Source organism: Mercurialis annua, linkage group LG6, assembly GCF_937616625.2.
Source record: "Mercurialis annua linkage group LG6, ddMerAnnu1.2, whole genome shotgun sequence".
NCBI lineage: Eukaryota > Viridiplantae > Streptophyta > Magnoliopsida > Malpighiales > Euphorbiaceae > Mercurialis > Mercurialis annua.
The window spans coordinates 42,359,123-42,379,740 of NC_065575.1; the positions used below are offsets into that span (position 1 = coordinate 42,359,123).

At 33.4% G+C, this 20,618-nt stretch overlaps 3 protein-coding genes across 5 annotated transcripts; all 3 read left to right on the plus strand.

The window, feature by feature from the left end:
* The first annotated feature begins 610 nt into the window (after nucleotides 1-610).
* LOC126687201 (serine/threonine-protein kinase Nek2) lies at nucleotides 611-6,740 on the plus strand. 3 transcript variants are annotated; one of them, XM_050381647.2, is made up of 15 exons: nucleotides 611-873; nucleotides 2,004-2,151; nucleotides 2,355-2,421; nucleotides 2,742-2,807; nucleotides 3,074-3,120; nucleotides 3,227-3,272; nucleotides 3,377-3,457; nucleotides 3,566-3,608; nucleotides 3,742-3,791; nucleotides 3,880-3,961; nucleotides 4,051-4,100; nucleotides 4,212-4,285; nucleotides 4,589-4,640; nucleotides 5,236-5,628; nucleotides 5,910-6,740. In XM_050381647.2, the coding sequence occupies exons 2-15, from the start codon at nucleotides 2,066-2,068 to the stop codon at nucleotides 6,513-6,515; spliced, it is 1,743 nt and encodes a 580-aa protein (XP_050237604.1). In that variant the 5' UTR covers nucleotides 611-873; nucleotides 2,004-2,065; the 3' UTR covers nucleotides 6,516-6,740. The 3 variants fall into 3 exon arrangements, with proteins under 3 accessions (XP_050237604.1, XP_050237605.1, XP_050237606.1); XM_050381648.2 differs by lacking the exon at nucleotides 611-873 and adding an exon at nucleotides 971-1,103; XM_050381649.2 differs by lacking the exon at nucleotides 611-873 and having other exon boundaries at nucleotides 1,126-2,151.
* Nucleotides 6,741-8,090: 1,350 nt separating this feature from the next.
* LOC126685817 (uncharacterized) lies at nucleotides 8,091-10,781 on the plus strand. Its single transcript, XM_050379782.2, has 4 exons — nucleotides 8,091-8,409; nucleotides 8,710-9,852; nucleotides 9,981-10,082; nucleotides 10,222-10,781. The coding sequence occupies exons 1-2, from the start codon at nucleotides 8,140-8,142 to the stop codon at nucleotides 9,814-9,816; spliced, it is 1,377 nt and encodes a 458-aa protein (XP_050235739.1). The 5' UTR covers nucleotides 8,091-8,139; the 3' UTR covers nucleotides 9,817-9,852; nucleotides 9,981-10,082; nucleotides 10,222-10,781.
* Nucleotides 10,782-15,820: 5,039 nt separating this feature from the next.
* LOC126686911 (VAN3-binding protein) lies at nucleotides 15,821-19,773 on the plus strand. The gene is made up of 7 exons (XM_050381201.2): nucleotides 15,821-16,264; nucleotides 16,353-16,466; nucleotides 17,573-18,008; nucleotides 18,342-18,569; nucleotides 18,647-18,696; nucleotides 18,938-18,995; nucleotides 19,329-19,773. The coding sequence occupies exons 1-7, from the start codon at nucleotides 15,923-15,925 to the stop codon at nucleotides 19,541-19,543; spliced, it is 1,443 nt and encodes a 480-aa protein (XP_050237158.1). The 5' UTR covers nucleotides 15,821-15,922; the 3' UTR covers nucleotides 19,544-19,773.
* Nucleotides 19,774-20,618: the final 845 nt, after the last annotated feature.

Sequence of the window (20,618 nt, forward strand, 5' to 3'; positions counted from 1 at the left end):
CTTTCTCACAACTACGTACATTTTGGAGAGAGACAACTATAAAAATGCAAATTTAAATGAGACAAGGATAGAAAAATATAAAATTTATAAATTCTAAAGAGATTTTTTCTTCGGTAGTAATATTTGTCGCATTTGAAAAATTTTGTTGGTTCATAATATTTGTCACTTTAAAATATAAAGAGCGTTAATTGTTATTTTTCATGTTTGCCACTTATTAATTTATTGAAAAAAATACAATAAACAAATAAAAATAGTAGTCATAAATGTAAATAAGTTTCAATATAGGGTTAATTTAGTAAAAATATATACAAAGTAACATATTAATTGTTTTTTTTAATTTTTGTGTTAAAGCCAAATGAATATAAACAAATTTAAATTATCTAAAAAATTTAATAAATGAAAATAAAAATAAAACGTTTTTTTTTATCAAAATTAAATCGCTCAAAATCATTGATAAGAAATGGACTTGAACAGATCTTGATTGAAATTGCCTACTGAAGTTTAAAGCTAAATAACAGTATCGAAACAACGTCGTTTCAACTGAGCTAAAACATATTAGTTCACCCTATTGTTGTCCGTGTATTGCATCTCTCTCAGACATTCTAAACCCGTGCAAGAAATTTCAACTTTCTGTCACTTTCCCAAGAAAAAACAAAAAAAATAAACACAATTATTTAAAACTAAAATCCAATATGAACAGTGACAAACAAGTACATTTGATCTCATTTCTTGGTTCCTCGCTCATTTTTTGAATTTTCAAAAACTTTTTCTTTTCCACTTTTGCTTTCTTTTCAATTCTTTTTTGCCGCCCCTTCTCTCTCTACAAACTTGCATTTCACTCAACACCAATATAATAATCACCCTTAATAATTAGTAAGTAAAAAGTTGTGTTCTTGATGTACTGTTTCTTGCATTTTGTAAAAGTTAAAATTTAAAAAATTGGCTACTTTTCTTTTAAATTTTACATTTTTTTATAATAAAAAAATATAATTTCGAGTTAGGTTGGGTGTCTTTTCTTGTTACCTATTGTTTAATATCTTTTGGGTTTGCTTTACTCTGGTTCTTGAAGTGTTTCTTTAATGTTTGGTTTATGAATTCTTGAGGTGGGTTTTTATTTTCTTGTTGTTTGGTGTTATTTTCTTTTAAGAATTAGTTTTTGGTAGTTGGTTGTTATTTTATTTTAATTAGCAGTTTTTGGACTGGGGATTGACTGGTCCTTAAGATGAAATCTATAAGGGGATATGTTTTTATATTAATTGTACTTAATGGTTATCTAGTTTTGGAGTTAATGATGTGGATTTACATTTCTTGGGTTTTAGATTGGAAAATTTGCCTTCATTCACTTGCTTTTACTGTACAGATATGTTTTTCTTTTCTGTTTGTTCAAGTAGTTTTAGTTGTGCATTAACTTTCTGGGGTTTATTGGGAAGGGTTTACTTGTGGTTTTTCTGCTATTGCCATCTAGGCCCCATGTGATTCTGTATATGAGGGTAGTTAATTTATGTAGGCAAAGATTTGAAGGGATTTATTTTCTATAGGGCAGTAACAGTGAGGAATTTTGATGGGCTTTTGTTAGTTTTTGTGAAGTTATGGATTGCTGGTTACATTTGCTATAGAGCATATCAATTAGTCTTTGAAGACAGCTGCAAATGTGATGAAATGTTTTTGAATCAAAACTTTTAGGGAATAGGGATCAAAAAACTCACGTTTGCTTTAATAGTACTTAATTCTTTGTACTTATCTCCCTAGGATTTCTTTGTAATGTGGTTCAATGATCACCAATGTGCAAATTTGTTAGGGTGTTGTTGGTCTAAGGTGTGGTCTCTACATGCTTTTATTTCCAGTTGGTCTGTTATGCATATGGTTTTAGTACTTGCCGTTTAGGAATATCCTTTTGTATGTTAGCCTTGCTGTATATGTTTGTTCTATGTGATGTGTACATTCTCACTTTAGTGCTCTAGGTTTCTATGTTTTTTATTCATGAATTGTCTGGTGCTCTGTAGGACTAGATTTCTAAATTCGTTTGAAGACCCCAAGGAGAAGGAAGTGGCGTATAAAACTTGCAATGGAGCAATACGAAATTCTAGAGCAGATAGGCAAAGGTTCCTTTGGTTCAGCTCTTCTTGTGAGGCATAGACATGAAAAGAAGAAGTGAGACTTCCTCCATTGTTTATTATATTTATGTATATATGAATTACCTATCTTCATATGTGCACTTCTGTGCCTGTGTTTAGGCAAATGTGTTTGTTTCTTGCAGTTTTTAGCATAATTGGTTTGTTGTTAATGATGATCTTTGCTCGTCATTACTCTTGCAATTTAACATGTTCTTTAAATATTTTTTTCTTTCTTTCTAGGTATGTCATGAAAAAGATTCGTTTGGCTCGTCAAACTGATAGAGCCCGTAGGTCTGCCCACCAAGAGGTTAGTCTATTGAATAAGTTTTTAGCGAAAACATTAGAGGTTGAGTGTATTTTCCTCTTGTACGAACTACGACGGCTGATAATAGGAGATCCTTGATGATGCTATTTATTTTTTTTACCTCTCTTGTCAGCTATTATCATATCAAAAGACAGGTTGCTCGGAAGAATTAGAGAAACAATGTTTTTCTAGACATTTCTTTTCTTTTCTTTTGTTATGCTATCTAACTTTTCCATGATCTAAATCTAACAAGAGAATATCTTTTTTCATCCTGAAATTATGATCTTTGTAATTTAAGATTCTATTTGGCTCTTTTGATACAGATGGAGCTTATTTCGAAGGTAACAAATCCTTTCATTGTGGAGTACAAGGATTCCTGGGTAGAAAAGGTAGGCACAGTTAGTCATATGAGGCTATATTGCTTAAACCATCTTTATGTCTTGAGTAATAGTTTTCTCTCCCTTTTTACCCATGAATTGCTATGTTTTCTACATGTATTGCATCCCTATGGATTGTTCATTTTTTCAAACTGTTGCTCTAAAACTTTTGTTTGATCCAACAAAATGTTAAATATGTATCCCCTTTTCTTTTCTTTTTAAGGAATGTGCATGCCACCGTTTTTTCTTCAAATGACAATTTTGTGTGTTATTTCCAGGGCTGCTATGTCTGCATTATTATAGGATACTGTGAAGGTGGAGACATGTAAGTTCTAAATTTTAGTTCTCTCTCTTGAACTTATGAGCTCTTATGACTTGCCTTGCTTAGGCTGCCTTCCTGATTTTTATTGTTTTCCATGTCCTTGGTGCAGGCAAGAAGCTATAAAAAAGGCAAATGGTGTACATTTTCCTGAGGAGGTAGATACTTTTGCAGACAATTTATTCTCTTTCAATTTACTATAGATCAATTTTCTGTATAGAATCTGATATGGTACTTTGTCGACTGTGAAAATGATGTACAGAAACTTTGCAAGTGGCTAGTTCAATTGCTAATGGCACTAGATTACTTGCATTCCCACCACATACTTCATCGAGATGTCAAAGTAAGTGGTCGCAGTTTTTGGGCGCTTGTTACAAATATCTCTGATACTTAATGTATGAACTCTCATAAATTAATTGTCACTGATGATACTATGAAATCGCTTCACCAGTGTTCAAATATATTTTTGACGAAAGATCAAGACATACGTCTAGGTAATGTTACTTATTGAAAATCTTATTCCTTGTTTGCTAAGTTCTTTTATACATGAAACCTATTCTTTGGTTATTAGCATCCATCGTTCTACTCAAATAGAAAAAACTGCTCACCTATCAATGCTGGTTGTAGGTGATTTTGGCCTTGCCAAAAGGTTGACTTCTGACGATCTTGCTTCTTCTGTGAGTATCACATTAGCTTGATTTTTGGTGTATCACCATCTGCTTGATTAATGATTAGGATATGAAGGCATTTCTGCTTCTAATGCAGGTTGTGGGAACCCCCAGCTACATGTGCCCTGAGCTTCTTGCTGATATACCTTATGGTTCAAAGTCAGATATTTGGTCTTTAGGTAAACTACTCAATATGAAGGTCTAAAAGCCTGAAGGTGATCGTCTATTTTCACTTTTTGGTTTATATTTCTTATGACCCTCTTTTCAGGATGCTGCATCTATGAAATGGCTGCATACAAGCCGGCATTTAAAGCTTTTGTGAGTTGCTGATTTTTTGCTTATAAAAACAGATTATCATATTACTCAAACTAAACACACACTTTTCCCCATTTCTGCGTGCTTATATTATTTAGAATTTTTTTTTATCAGGATATACAGGCACTAATCCACAAAATAAATAAGTCTACAGTGGCTCCTCTTCCTACCATGTACTCCAGTGCATTGTGAGTTTATTTCCCTCTTCATGAAGTGAGCTTTTTCACTTTATCATGTAATACAATTCTTCAGTTTGGATCCCATTAAAAACGAAGTCCTTTGGTTTTGAAGAATCTATTTTGTCTGTCATAATAAAAAGAATCCTTTATTTCTGGCAATTTGTCAATGTCGTAGAACAATTAGCAACTGTTCTCTTCAACAGAAGCTTTATAGAATAAGCCTTGCTATTACTTTTTTTTCCTGTTTAATGCTTAATTTCTATTTGGTTAATGAGCTTGCTCATTATTTTTCTGGTTTATTTAACTTTTCAGCCGAGGGCTTGTTAAAAGCATGCTGAGGAAGAATCCAGAACTTAGACCAAGTGTATGCCTTCCTCTCGCTCATCCCTTCAATTCTTGCTTTATTAAACAAGAGGATAGTTTAAAGAAATGGCTGTATGTTGGTATTCCAAAGTGATTTCTAGATCCAAAATATCAGCACAATGGTTCCCGATACTGTTAGTAGGTTGATATTCCAAAGTGGTTTCTAGGAGCCAATGGTCCTCAATTATGTTACGAGTTGATACTTCTGAATGAATTTGGAATCAACGACGCAGCCAAATATCTGCACATTCTAATATTTCAAGAAGTGGAAGCCTATTCCTTGTAAAGCATTAACAAAGCTTCCCATAACAACAATTTCTGGCTCTAAATTTGCATCTAGAAACCACTTTATACTTATTTGACTGAATTGCCGGAGTATAGGCGGTGGTGTATGTGATCTGTATATGAACTTTTAGGTTTATGAACCCATGCAGGTATATGGGTGGCGGAAAGATTTTACGATTATAGTTGCTAATAAGATTCACAGAATTAGCTTCTAGACATATGTATGGTAGAAAGATCAACCTCTAGGCATTTGGATTTGTGTGTATATAATAGATCTTTGCTCTCACTTGACGTTAACATTTCTGCACCAGGCTTCAGATTTGCTCAGTCACCCGCATCTTCAACCACTTCTTGGGGATATCCATTCGAAGTTGAATGGCCCCAGGCGTAGTTCTTTCCCTGTCCATATGTCTCACTCTGACTTTGTAAAGAAAACAAGATTCGCAGAGCCAGAAGCTGTTCTCCATTATACTGGCAGAGAGAGAAGGCAATCTTTCAGTAATGACAGGACCTTGAATCCCAGTATATCTGGTACGGAACAAGACTCCCTGGAATCCCGTGAAGAGATCAATATTCCCAAAGCTGTTACCACGAAGCTTGCATCAGCTACCAATACTCCAAGATCGATGCCTGCAAAAGTCTCTGTTACTCCAAGGAGACAGACACCATCAAAAATAATCCATACTTGTTCAAAACGTGATTCGGTAAGTCTTTATTTAAGTACACAAATCAAGGGAGGTTTTTCTTAAATTTTTTTTGGTGCTGGGATTGTTCTTTTAACGTTCTGGTGCTCTTAAATCACTGTGACTTTTAGTCACTGTTATGTTCCGAAGTCTGATAATACCTGCAACTTTTAAGGCTGGACCTCGGGCAAAATGGTTTTTGACCTGTGCTACAGCTTCGAGTCCCAGAGCAAGGCTCTGTTTAATTGAAAACTGTGCTAAAATTATCATTTACTAATTTATTTGTGTACTCATAATTGCAGCTTCCAGTGTCGTATACTCCGGCGGCAAGCAAATCTCATTCTACACGCAGAGCATCCCTTCCATTCCCGACGAAAGCTGTAAACGTACCTAACCGTTCCAGAGCTAATGCAGGCCTTCTTCCTAGCATTGAATCTCCAAATGTTTCTGTCGACGCCCCTAGAATCGACAAGATTGCTGAATTTCCACTGGCTTCTTCCGACGACCCATTCGTTCACATCCGCGAAACATCATCAACTTCAGCACAATGCTCTTCATCTCTAGGAAGTGTAGACTGCTCCATCACAAAGGACAAGTGTACTATCCAGGTTCTGGACAGAGCTGTTACCAAGCCTCAATTACCCGATATCAGCAATAAAATTGCTCCAAGTGGCTCTGAATGTTCAAGCCGTTCATCTTCTGAGCATCAACAGCGCCAATTCGATACCAGTTCATATCAACAGCGGGCAGAGGCATTGGAAGGGCTACTTGAGTTTAGTGCACGTCTCCTGCAGCAGGAGCGGTTTACTGAACTGGGGGTGCTGCTGAAGCCATTCGGGCCTGAGAAAGTTTCTCCGAGAGAAACTGCAATTTGGTTGGCAAAGAGCTTCAAAGAGACTGCAGTATAGAAGAAATGCTTCATATCAGAAGGTTGTTTTCCAATTGTACAGGATATGCAAGTTGTTACGTTGTTTTCCTCATAGAAATTTAGGGCATTGTCTTCCCCTTGAAGGCAGTTTAGAGGCGGTGTTATCGGTTGAGTAGAATTGATTGCCACTGGGAGAGGCTGTACTTGAACTTGAAAACTGAATCAAAGAAGATGAAATGAGAAATTATCCAACTGGCATCTTTAATTGTCTGTCTCAAGAATTGATATTTGATTTCAGAAATTGAAAAATGCAGTATTTGACCATAACCACCAACTTTAAAACTAATTTGTTCATAAAATTAATTTATGTGATAATTGCCACTTGCTTATAAGTTGAGGGGTCAAATTATTACTGAAATCTTTTATCTTTTATAAATAGGGGTGTGCAAAACTTAATAAACAATATTTAGCTGAATCAAACTGAAACTTTTAATTTAATACTATTTTTTTTTATAATTGAAAAAGGGAGAGCGTTTATGTTTTATTCGGTTCTGATAGTACAAAAGTTCAATTCAATTTTAATATAAATTGACTTGAACAATCACTAGACTAATTGGTTTTTTCGGTTGAAATATTTTAAATTTTTATAAAATTAGTTTAGTAAATTTTTTAAATTAATAATTACAGCTCGATTTGAACTAAATGCACACTATAAGTATGTGTGTGCGCGCACGCATATATGATTAAAAATTGAGGACGTGAAAGCCGGAGTTTGCCACATTATTTACACATTAAAATCTTACATTTTAAAAATTCAGCTTTTACACCATCAATTTTGATTGAAATCCAATCAATAAATCGGATTATCAAAAAATAAAAAGTTCTTTATAAAATAATAAATAAATTATACTACGTCATTTTTTTATTTTATGAAAATGTATATATTTAGTGAATTTATATATAAATAACTTTATGTATATTTGGTTGTGCCAAGTCATATTTATAACAAGTTAATGAGTATTTACGATAAATTTTTTTTTAATTATTTTTTAATTTTTTAATTATTAATTTTTTCACATGAATAACGTATCATTGGTTTATTACTTGAATAACATGTCGTAACGGTTGCGTGCAATAATTATTCATTTATGAGATATTGATGGGTAGGGTGTTGCCAAGTCAGCTAATGTAATGACATGGTTAAATCCACATCAGCTAACACGTTGACGTGGCCAAAGCCATGTCATCGAAGCTGATGATGTATTTAGTGCCATTTTTTTAAAATCGAATTTAGTGTCATTTTTTAAGGGTTAAATGCAAATTCATACACCAACTTTGACCTAATTTGCAATTACAACATAAACTTTTAAACTTGGCAATGTTGGTAACCAACTTTCATTTTTTGGCAAATTGGTACACCGACCAATCATAAAACGACAAATGGCGGTTTATTACAATGTTCACGTTAGTGTTTTTTGAGTTTGGTGTATCGATTTGCCAAAAGTGTAAAGTTGGTTACTGATATTGTCAAATTTCAAAATTTATGTTGTAATTGCAAATTAGATCAAAGTTGGTGTATGAATTTGCATTTAACCCTGTTTTTTAAAAATGAATTTAGTGCCAACTTTTCACAGTAGTAGTTTTTGTACTTTGATGAGCGATTAATGGAAATGGCAAGGGAAGCGAACGTAATAGAGCTTTACGAACTTCATTACTCTGATTTATTGTTACTCTCATCATCGCCATCTTATGAAGAAGATGTATCTAGAATATCACAAATTGAAAGAAAAATAATGGAAACCCTAGGATCCACCGGACCCGGACTTCTTTCCATCACCGGCGTCCCCAATGCCTCTCTTCTCCGCCGCAGTCTCCTCCCTCTTGCTTCAAACCTCGCTCTTCTCCACCCCGACTCTCGTAAACGCCTCCTCAAGGTCTTTTTTCTTACTCCAATTCCATTCTTTATAACCTTTGCAAAATTCATATCCCATTTTCTTTCGCTCTAGGTTTTATTTTTAAATTATTAATATAGAATTGTATAATACAGTATTTTCACTTTTAAATTTATAGCATGCCCACCTTAAATTTTACATATTGTTATAAATTTTTAGTACAATTTTGTCCACTTTTTTTAAAAAATATTATGGGTCCGCCAGTGCTTGTGTAGATGTTCATTTTTAATCATTTTTGTTTCAATATTTATTTGCAATTTCATGCTGACTTGTAATTTCTAGGAGCATAATTTGGGAAGTGATGTTTCTTTGAAGAATCCTGATCGAAATGTGTCGTCTTTTGCAATGAACCTAAGATATGAAGAAGCGTTGGAATCTGTTCATGCTAAACCAACGCAGGCTATTCATCCAAACTTGAATTTGGAGCGAACTTGTGTGGATTTTGATGAGGTGAAAACATTTCAGGATGATGAATTTAAAAATCTTTCTACTGTTTTTAAAGAGCTAGGTTACTGCATGATGGATCTTGGGCTCCGTCTTGCTCGAATATGCGATAAGTTCATTGGTGGCCATGAGTTGGAACAGAGCTTATTAGAATCTGGCACTGCAAAAGGTCGCCTTATACATTATCATTCAGTTCTAGATAGCCGTCTTTTAAGAGATAATGTGGGAAAGAAGGGACCCAATAAAATAAAGGGCAATTCTATAACGGACCAAGAACACTGCTTAAGCAGTGAGAACAAAGGAGGGTTAAACTTGGGCAGAGAAGGCGATAAGATGGAATCATGTCGACATAACACTGATCTATGGCAGGAGTGGCACTATGATTATGGTATCTTTACTGTTTTAACAGCACCCATGTTTTTGCAGCCCTCTTATTCATCAAAAAATATGGAAACAGATCAATCTTCAGTATCGTCTGATCAAGAATGCCCTTATCCAAATGGTTATTCACATTTGCAAATATTTGATCCAAATAAGAACATTGTCCTCATGGTGAAGACTTCTCCAGAAAGTTTCATCATTCAGGTTGGGGAATCAGCCGATATACTGTCAAAAGGAAAGCTTAGGTCAACTCTTCACTGTGTATCAAAACCAGCTAAGTTGGGAAACATAAGCAGAGAAACTTTTGTTCTGTTTTTGCAACCTGCATGGAGCAAAACATTATCAATCTCAGATTATACTATGGAGAAAAGCATGTCCACTGGTAATCTATCTAATGAGGGAAGTGGCGATGTCACCAATAACTCGGATGAATCTACTCAAGATTTCTGTAAGATTATTCCACCACTGTCATCGCGGTTGAAGGATGGAATGACATTTGCAGAATTCTCTCGTGAAACTACCAAGCAGTATTACGGTGGCAGTGGTTTACAGTCCAGTAGATAGCTGCTCGGGGGTTTGTATGCTTCGAAATGCCATTTGGTACGACCTTCTTGCATAACTGTGTTCTCGATAACAATGCTTTGTTGTTTATGTGTATGATTGATATAATGTACTAGTTCAAATCTCTTTCCATTTCACTAATTATTGCTCTATTTGTCAACTTCAAGGGGATAAAACATACATTAAAGTTGACATACTTTTGAGCAAGTAAGAAATGTAGGAGGACGTTTGTTTCTCCGCAATTGGTTTATTCTATTGAACCACGTCTGGTTAGTATGTTTTCCCTTTTTATTAGTAACTTCTACATTAAATTTGAATCTTTAGTTTCCCAATGTTGTAGTTACTTTTTTGTGGGTATTATTAGTTCATATGCTTCTTTAATTTTTTTAAATTACATTTACCACCCAGATCACAGGAATTCACATCTCTGTCAAATGAAACTATGCGTGATTCTCGCGTGGATTGTCTTCAGCAAGCTATGGCACGCAATGAGAAAGATTTCTTTATAGATAGAAGACATTTGTTGCTGGTGTAATTTGACTGCAAAATATTTAGCTGCTACTTTCAGATGCTGTGATCTGTTATTGATCCATATCTCACCAATCAGGTGCTGACATGGACGTGCAATGGCTGGTTTTTGTAAGTCGCATAGTTGGTCATGCAAGGATAAGCGTCCGGACACTAAGAGCCGTTTCATCGATAAGCTTTAGATAGATAGAGATGGCTTCCTTTTTTATGCAGAGTCAATATTCCTCAGTTCCTTAGTGCATGATTGTAGAATTTGTTACGTCTTAAGCCCAAAAAGTTCTCAAATTGGCCATTAATGGTCAGCTAGGCTGTTGGGGGCTCTTGTTACTGCATTGTTCTGAACGAATAATGTTATATCTGATCATTGCATTTTGTTGCCGAATTACAGAATACAGTTCGTGTTACTGTAGATATGGTAGCTGTTTGTTTACATTTCATAACCTCAGATTTGTTATGATATTGAGTCTGCTTTTAACTAAATAAGCTGCCTCAAAATGTTTCCTCATTCAAGCTTGCTTAAAAACTCTCAAGACACAATAAACTTTACATTTGTTGGCCTAATAGAGCTGAAACGTAACGAAATGACTGATTTTTTTTGGCTTGCATGATCATATGCCCAGATGCATTAGCAGATCATTGGAGTTGTTTTGATGCATATGGCACTAAGTCAGCAATTCAAAAGAAAAATTGTGCTTTTAGGCTCATTTTGATTTTCTGAAAGGTCCCGATTCACGGAAACTTGAGGCTGACGAAAGGTCAAAAGTTATGGCTAGGCGGCACTTTTATGTAAATCCCTTTAGTTTCCTTTAAACTTAGGCGCTTTATAGAGTTGGCTATGTAAATTGCTTTAATTTTGTTTTAATAAATACAAGTTTTTCCTTTTAACTTAGGTTAGCATGGCTAGGGACGAGACTCTATCACATTGATGTGAGATTTTGAATTCAATCTTAAGAGAATCAGACTGCTTTAAACTCCATCAGTACTTCACTGAAACAATTATAGAATAATTTACTAGTAAAATACTGACAATTAATTACTGAATAAAGCTAATCATTGAAGACAGTAATAAATAAGTTTGAAATGCAAATGGGAAAGGGGAATTGAATATTGTAAATTAATAATTGAAGACGGAAAAAAATTGGTTTGAAATGCAAATGTGAAAAAAGAGTAGGGGTTGATTGAAAGTGGCAAAAGGAATAAAGGCCATAGCTTTAGCCGGTGGTCACCATAAAACACTTTTTTAAAAGAGAGAGCCGCTTGTGTTTCTGATATTGATCAAACTTTTTTATATGCAAAGAAAAACACCAAAAACAATTAAGGATTTTTTGCATTAAAATCCCCATCTTTATTTGTTTTAGCGCTTTGAGTTTTATATATGAAAGTTTGTAAATAATAGAATAACTTTTTTGACATTATGATCTAAAAGTATTTTCTAGGTAGTACAGACACTGCATTCAATCGATGTGTTCTGCTTCGAAAACGTGTCACACACTTTATGTTTCAGACATGAAACTTCATTTTTTTACATAAAAATCTTACAATAAGATTGTTTGGCCGTTTTCGTATTCAAGTATCCCGTTTTTCCATTTCCATATCCGTGTATTTTTCCATCACCAAATATTGATGTTTTGACAATTTCATAATGAACGAAATGCTATCATATTTTAGTATTGGACGAAGAATTGCCAAAAGAATGAAAAGGTAGACTATTACTAACTCTCATATGTAGAGTTTAAAGCATTAGAATACATAAAAAAGTGAATTATTTTTATGTAAATTACCCAAACTTAAACATAAGAGAAGACAAGGAAAATGACGTAGATAGGCATGCGGAATTGAGCATAGGTCAGCTTTATGTGTAGAACTGTAGAGTTGTTTGGACCTCCGAGCTTGTCGGCTCAGGATGGTGCCAATTCACTTCCACCACTAACTGTAAGGAACATAATCACTTTGCTCACCACCTTTCCCATATTGGTCCTCCCCATCTTCACAACTCAATTTGAATCCTTGTTTTTATAAACAAATGTCCATTTTGCCCCTCAAATTTAATACTATAAAAAAATAAAACAAGGTCAAATTCATGTCTATGATAAAAAAAACGCCTTTAAAATTAATATTATGACTCGTTATAACCCTAAAATGGGGTGACATAAAATTATTACAACTAGTGACAGAGCTAGAAATTCTACGTAGAAGCCAAATAAAATTATATGAGAGGCAATTTTTAAAAGTCGGTAGGGCCAAATCGTAACATAATTTGATTTTTTATAATAATTTAGTCAGTTTTTGAAAGTCATTGATTGAAACATTATATACAAAATGGAGATGAGGTAGCAATAGAACTATTAACAATTTGAAGACGAAGGGTAAATGAGTAACAATGCCAAATTTGAGAGTATTTCTTTTTTTAAAAAAACTACTAGCTTAATTTTATTTAATTTTTATACCGAATTGAAGGGACAAATTTGTTATTTTTTATAGGGTTAATTAGGAGAATACCTAAAAAAGAAAAATATTGGTATTTTTTAACCATAATTTTTCAACTTTCTTTTTGTACTCCAGTGTGTTTCATCTTTATTTTTTTACTCTCCTCTTTTATTTTTATACTCTGCCGTTTTGGATTTTTCTTTTTCTTCTTCTTCTTCTTCTTCTTCTGCTTCTTTTTTTTTCTTCTTTTTTTCTTTTCATCCAAACAAAACAGCTAATAATTCAATAAATAAATCAAATTTTTCAATTCATATCAATTAAATAGATTGATTTTCTAATTCTAACATCACTTTTTTATAAGTTTCAACTTTAGTTTTCGATCCGCTCGAATTTTTAATTCGTAATGAAATCGCTTCAAATTTCACATCGAATTCAAATCCAATGATCATAAATTTATCCAAAAACAAAAAAACTGTAAATTATTAATTTATTTGGTCACATTAAAAATCTATTAAAAACGGTTTCAAACAGTTTCAAATGCATTTTCAAATGCAGTTTCAAACGGTTTCAAAAAAATTCTAAAGCTCAGTTTTATTATCATTTAAAAAAAGTTTATACAATGGTTTCAAAATAGTTTACAAGCGTTTCAAACAGTTTCAAAAAACAGCTTCAAACAGTTTACAAATGTCTCAAACAGTTTACAAGCGTTTCAAACAGTTTAAAAAAAAACAGTTTCAAACAGTTTACAAAAATTTCAAACAGTTTACAAGTGTTTCAAACAGTTTCATAAAATAAAATTTGCAACTTTGATCTAAATACAGTTTAAAAATGTTTAAACAATTTATAAAGGTTTCAAACATTTAAAAATAAAACATTTTCTAATAGCTTACAAAAATTCCAAAAACAGTTTATAAAAGTTTTAAACAGTTTACAAAGGTTTCTACCAGATTCAAACGGATTTTTAAAACAGTTTCAAACATTGCATAAAAAAAATTAAATTAGTTATAAAACAGTTTATAAAGTTTTCAACAGTTTATAAAGGTTTCAAACAAACAATTTAAAACGATTTCTTAAAAACAGTTTCAAACAGTTTACAATAGTTTCAAACGTATGAACAAAAAATTAATACATAAAAAAATAGAAAGAGGAAGAAGAAGATCCAGAATAAGAGGATATGACGGTGACGATGGCGTAATATTCCGTTGCTTCAAATTCTCTGAGACGAACACGATTGATTTTTTCATCTTTGATTTCTTATTTGTTTCAGATCTCTGATTGTTTGTGTTATAAATCGAATATATTAAATAAATTATAGGAAATTTAAATAGAATTTGCTAAGAAATTCAATGGAAGAAAATGAAAAGAAAAAGTTGCAGAAGAAAAGAAGAAGAAAAAGACGAAGATGAAGGAGAAGGAGGAGGAAGAGGAAAGAGAAAAGAAAGAGAGAGAAAAGGAAGAGAGAGAAAAAGAAAAGAAAAATGAGGTGTGCATGTGTGTATAAAAAGAAGAGTAAAAATACAAATAAATTAAATTTAGTTGGGAGTACAACTAAAAATAATAGAAAAATAAGGTAAAAAAATAAACTTTTAAAATTGAGGTATTCATTGCAAATAAATTAGAAAAGGGAGTGTTTTGTGCAATTTTCTCTTTTTTATAATGCACCGGTTGGATCCTTATTCTTTATAATACACTGGATTTTTTGATTTTATAAATTAATGTTGTATTTTTATTCTGAAAATGCTCCTAAAATTTTAAAATTTCGTATGTAGCATATTTAATATTGTTTTTATTTCCATTTCCGTGCTTGATATATAACAAAATTGTATTAACATAGAGGATAAATAAACAAATGACATTATAGTTGGATATACTTTAATCAAATGCTATCATTTTCTTTCCCAAATAATTAATTTCCTTTCCTATCCAAACATGGGCATACTCTCAAATAATTGACTCAATCATACTCCATGATTCAACTAGCTAGCTAGACTTATGCTTTTATAATTTTCCTTAGACCATAGCCATTGGCCTAATCCCAATCATAAAATGCCTACCTGGCTCAAAAAAGTGAAATCAACAACATATAAGAATGCCACGTGGAATAAAATAGGTCTATTAATAACCTTAAACTTGACTTGACCACATTGTTTACTATATTGACTAGTCCTTACCATGAAACAAAACCGATAAAGTACAAAAAGGACTTAGAGGTGGCAAATGGGTGTTCTTGGGCGGGTTTGGGTGGGTTTCTTTGGGTTTGGGCATTTTTGGGTTGGGTAATTTTGGGTCACAATATTTTTGGGCAGTTTTGGGTTGGGTAATTTTGGGTTGGGTTGGGTCATGAAAACCCAAAATTACCCAAAATAAAAAGTGAGATACTTGAAATCTATATTTGAGATAAAAGGTTCAAAATAAAAAAAACCAAATTAATTTTTTTTCAAAGAAATTACTTTTCAAAATATTATTTTTCAGAAACAAATATTTTCCGGGAAAAAAATAATTCTCCCAAAAAAATAATTTTCTGGGAAAAATTAATTTTCCGGGGAAAAAATAATTTTCTGGGAAAAAAAATAAATTTTTTCGAAAAAAAATAATTTTCTGGAAAAAAAATAAATTTTCCGAAAAAAATAAATTTCTGGAAAAAAATAAATTTTCCGAAAAAAAAAAAATTTCTGAAAAAAAAAAATTTCGAAAAAAAAAAATTTCTGGGAAAAAAAAATTTCCGGAAAAAGAAATTTCTGGAAAAAATTATTTTAAAAAATAAATTATACAACTTATAAATATTATTTTAAAAACTCAAATACTCTTCATATTGAAATTTGTTTGGACTTAATTTTACCCATTGGGTCATTCTTATAAACCCATTTTAGCCCAAAAAAATTTGGGCTAAAATGGGTTGGGTCAAAAATTACCCAAACTTTTTTTGGGTGCAAATGGGTTGTATTTCTTTGGGCGGGTTGAGTTGGGTGCTTGGGTTGGGCATCTATTTGCCACCTCTAAAAGGACTAGACGAGAGCCGATGGTATATATTCTGGTGTGACCACTTCAAATATTTTTGTCTATGAGACTATATATATTGCTCTTAAATTCTCATAAGAAACCATTTTTCTTGTTCAATAAACTTCGTTTTCTTCTTCATTAATTAGTTCTCCACATGGAAGAAGGAATTCCTCTGATCACAACTCGCAGGCTCGAGCAGCAACACAGCTCCATGCAACTCCCCGAAAGCCCGAAAGTTCCGATGGATTTCCTGTCGAGATCATGGAGCATTTCTGCTCTTGAAGTCTCTAAAGCTCTCTCTTCAAAGGCTGCTTCCAATAAATCTACCAACAGTAGCTCTAGTTGCACCACTGCTACTTCTATTCTTGAAGAAGAACATGAGGAGAACATTGTTAACGGTAGAAGTAATAACACTACTGTTACCTCCTCCAATCAGTTCTCGTTTGCTTCTTCGGCTAGTTCTCAGCTTCTTCTCGAACGTATCATGTCTCAATCTGTGAGTGTGAATGAAAGATTTGAAGTTTTTGGGTGTAAAGATTTGATGTTTATGATTTGGTTGATGAGGGTTTGTTTGCATTTTGCAGGAAGTATCACCGTTGACATCTGGTAGATTGTCTCACAGCAGTGGACCTTTGAACTTGGGAGAATTGGACAGTCCTCCAATTTCACCATATGAAGAGTTTGATGATGTTCTTAAGGTATTGTTTATACTTCTATCACAATCTATATTGCACGGAAACGGAAAGTCCTAGTTAGCACGAACACGGATACGGAAAAACATAATAATTAGACACGGATACATTTTAAGATTTTTTATGTTAAAAATGAAGTTTCCTGTCCGAAGTGCAGAGTTCTAACGTGTTTTTAATAACGTAGGTTGCTACCTAAACAAAAATTTGTCAAGTTTCGTGTTTCATTATTTTGTTTTATTTTTCAAAACTTGAAACTTTATATTTATAATCTATTCTTATAAAAAGATATCGTTTTCTTTATTTTATTTCGGCATTTTTTCGCATTATATTTCGGGGTTCCGTTTCTGTAAATAGATCACAAGAAAAACCATTTCCTTGAAGTCATAATTACAAGTCTTGTTTCTAATTGATCTGTGTGCTAATAATGTTAAATCACAGAAGTTCACAGACATGGATTATTTTTTTTCTTTTGTTTTCTTCCAATAAAACCTTTTATCTCTCTCTCTAAACATCTTTTGATGTGTCTTGTCAACTAACTTCTGATAAATTATAGTCTTCACTCTTCCCAAATTCTAACAAAAAAGTAGAATAGAAGAAAAAGAAAAAACTTAAGGCTGACATGTAAGTTTGCACTGCATAATTCTCTGCCTCTTTCTCAGATCTCAAGTATGGCTATCTCTGGTTTCAACTTTAAAACACTTTGGATCCAATGGTTATCTAACTGTTTTTCACTTGGTTGAGTCATATAACAAAAAATATCAAAATGTTGGTGAAAATCTTGAACAATGTTGAAAAAATGGTTTCTTTTTAATTGAAGTAATAATAAGCAAATTTTAGAGATAGAAATAGTTTTTTCATGTCTTCAAGTAAATTTTGCTGTCTAGCTCATTTCAAGCAAATTTTGATCAAAATCTTGGTAAAAAATCTTTTTCCTCTTCTAGTTACATCACATTACCACTCTTTTTTACCCTTGCTTCACTCAAATTACAATCAATGTTCTTAAATTTTTCACCATTTGCAAATTACCCATCTAAGAAATGAACTTGTATAAAACTTTCATTTTGTATAAACCTAGTTGTATGTTTAACAAATTTTTAATCTTTGTCATGCAGTATTTTCAGTCACAGACCACCATCAATCCCTTCCTCAACGGCGGCCGGGCCAGCGCGGGCAACGGCAGTGGTGCACCCGCTGGTGGTGGGACTAAGACCGTTGGGAGGTGGTTGAAGGAGAGAAAAGAGAAGAAAAAAGAAGAAAGCAGAGCCCATAATGCTCAACTGCATGCTTCCATTTCAGTAGCAGCAGTGGCTGCTGCTATAGCAGCCATTGCAGCAGCTACAGCTTCTTCTTCTTCATCAGGAAGAAATGAGCAGTTAGCTAAAACTGACATGGCTGTTGCATCAGCAGCAACTTTGGTGGCTGCACAGTGTGTGGAGGCAGCTGAGGCTATGGGAGCTGAGCGTGAGCATCTTGTTTCTGTTGTGAGCTCTGCTGTTAATGTTCGTTCTCATGATGATATCACCACTCTTACAGCTGCTGCAGCTACTGGTATATTGATCTTCTCTGCATTTTACGTTGCACGGAAAAAATGTGACACTTAGACACATATACAACGAAACTAAACAGTGTTATTTGAAGTTTTCTATGTTAAAAATGTCCGAAATGATAAAGTTTAAAACACGTGTCTAAAATGAAAAATGTTGATCGAATGAAGTGTCCGTCCTACACTCAGATGTCAAATTGTTAATTTGTTTCGAGATTAAGGTGTTGTTTGGTGAATTCTACATAATTTAGCAGAGTTCATTTATAAATGAGCTTAATTCCCCAATACAATTAAACCAAACGAAGGGTAATCGAGATTATATTTTGTTTTCGATGCAGCTCTTCGTGGGGCAGCAACTTTGAAGGCAAGAGCATTGAAAGATGTTTTAAATGTTGCATCTGTTATACCAACAGAGAAAGGGATCGGTATTTGCGGTACAGGAAATAATGTGAGCCATAATAGGACTTATAGTAGTGGTGAACTTGTGTCTGGAGATAACTCTCTTGGTGCCTGTAATCTTGAGTTTCTTGCCAGAGGCAGTGAGCTACTCAAACGAACACGCAAAAGTATAAATTTTAACTCTCGTTCTGCGTTGTGTTCTGTAATTTCCTATAAATTAAGTCATATTTTTTTGCCTTTGCAGGTGATTTGCACTGGAAAATTGTATCTGTTTACATTCACAGGTCTGGTCAGGTAAGGGTTCGTTCCTGAAAAGCATCTCAATTGCATTGATGATATGCTATGTTGCACAAATACTCGGAGAGTATTACGTTTTCACGTTTAGTTTTTGTTTCTAGAAATGCTTTTAAAGCTCCGAAAATGCAGTTCCTCTGTTTTCTGTTTCAGCGTTTTCTATTTCAACATTTTAATTTCAGCATTTCTGTTTACGGGCAAGATAGACGGATGATCATTGTTATTTGGAATATGTTTGCAGGTAATGCTGAAAATGAAAAGCAGACATGTAGCAGGGACCATAACCAAAAAGAAAAAGAGTGAGTTTTTATATCCTATCAGAACATCCAAGCAAACCCGGATTAAATTTTTACGGTTACCGAATTACAACTATTTTACAAAAAAATTATCAAACTAAAAAAGGTTACAAAATTATTACTGAACTATAACTGTTTTACAAAACGATTGCCAAATTATAAATACGGATGAGGCAAATATGTACAGCCAGACAACAAGCCAGTAACGGTTTTGTATTCTTTTGTAATTTGGTAACCGTAATAATACTATAGTTTGGTAACCGTAGAAAAATCTGACCATGAAACGGCAAGAACAGGGCTTTAAAGTGAATGTTAACATTGTTGATTGAAATGCAGATGTGGTGGTGGATGTGTGCAAGAACATGGCAGCATGGCCAGGGAGACACTTGTTTGATGGAGGAGATCAGCGTCGATATTTTGGATTAAAGACGACAACGAGAGGCATTGTAGAGTTCGAATGCAAGAACCAAAGAGAGCATGATATGTGGACTAATGGAGTTTCTAAACTTCTTTCTATTGTATCCCAAAGGAAAAAGAGACTTTTTAGCTGAACTCTCTCTTATTTTTACCTAGACAAATTGCATAACTATCTGCTGATGTGAGTATTAGGAGTATAGAAGTTAACAAGTATTAATAGATAAGAGTTTTAGGTGTTTTGATCAAGCAAAGGGCTAATATTTAGATTCTAGTTAGAGCTTGGTAGCTGTTCCTGGCAGTTGATGAAAATATTGTTGCTTGTCTACTACAAAACAATCAATAACGTAGTTTATAATGTTTTTCATTTTCTTATTTGGTTTTTTTATTTTTCAAAATGCTCGTACTGAACTGCAAACCGAACATTAAATTTTCACAGAACTACAATCTGAATCAAACTGTATTCATTAAACAACTGAATTATAATATTATTTTCAGTTCGGTTTGGTTTTTGCATATACCCGTGTCAACATCTACTCATCATAAGCATAACGTTTATATCATTCTAGTGAGACTTATTAAAACCCAATAATTTTAAAAGAAAACTAGAAAAACAGAAGATAGAGACCTGAATCAGAGCAAATAGTAAAATAACAATGCAGGCAAAGAAAAACATGGGACCACGAAAGCTAACATCATGGTCCCTATCTGCTGCCCACAGTGTAAACATTGTAAGACTAACAACAGGCGATGCTGCAGATTCCAAAATAACTTCCCTGACACCAAATCAAATTAAACTATAGCAGAGACATAAAAGCAATTCAAACATCTTTATGTTTTTCTTGGTATAAATATTAACCGTTGAAACGGAAAACACCGAAACAAAATACGACAAAACCATGTACTATTTTATAAGAATAAGCTATAAATGTAAAGTTGATGAGTTTAAAAGCGTTTCCGTAAACAAAAACAAAATGCTGAAACATAGCACTCGATAAGTTTCCATGCAAAATAGGTTATTTTGCTGGTGAATGCACATGCAAGTCCAACAAAGAATCTGAGAGCAGGAGAAGAATACAATGGGAAAAATTAACTACAGTCCACAGCTATAAAAGGAAGAATTATGACAATATAGAAGGCCAAGCCAGCCTTAGTATTGCAGAATAAACCGGTGACAGGAGGAACAAAAATAACTGTAGCTACAACAGCAAC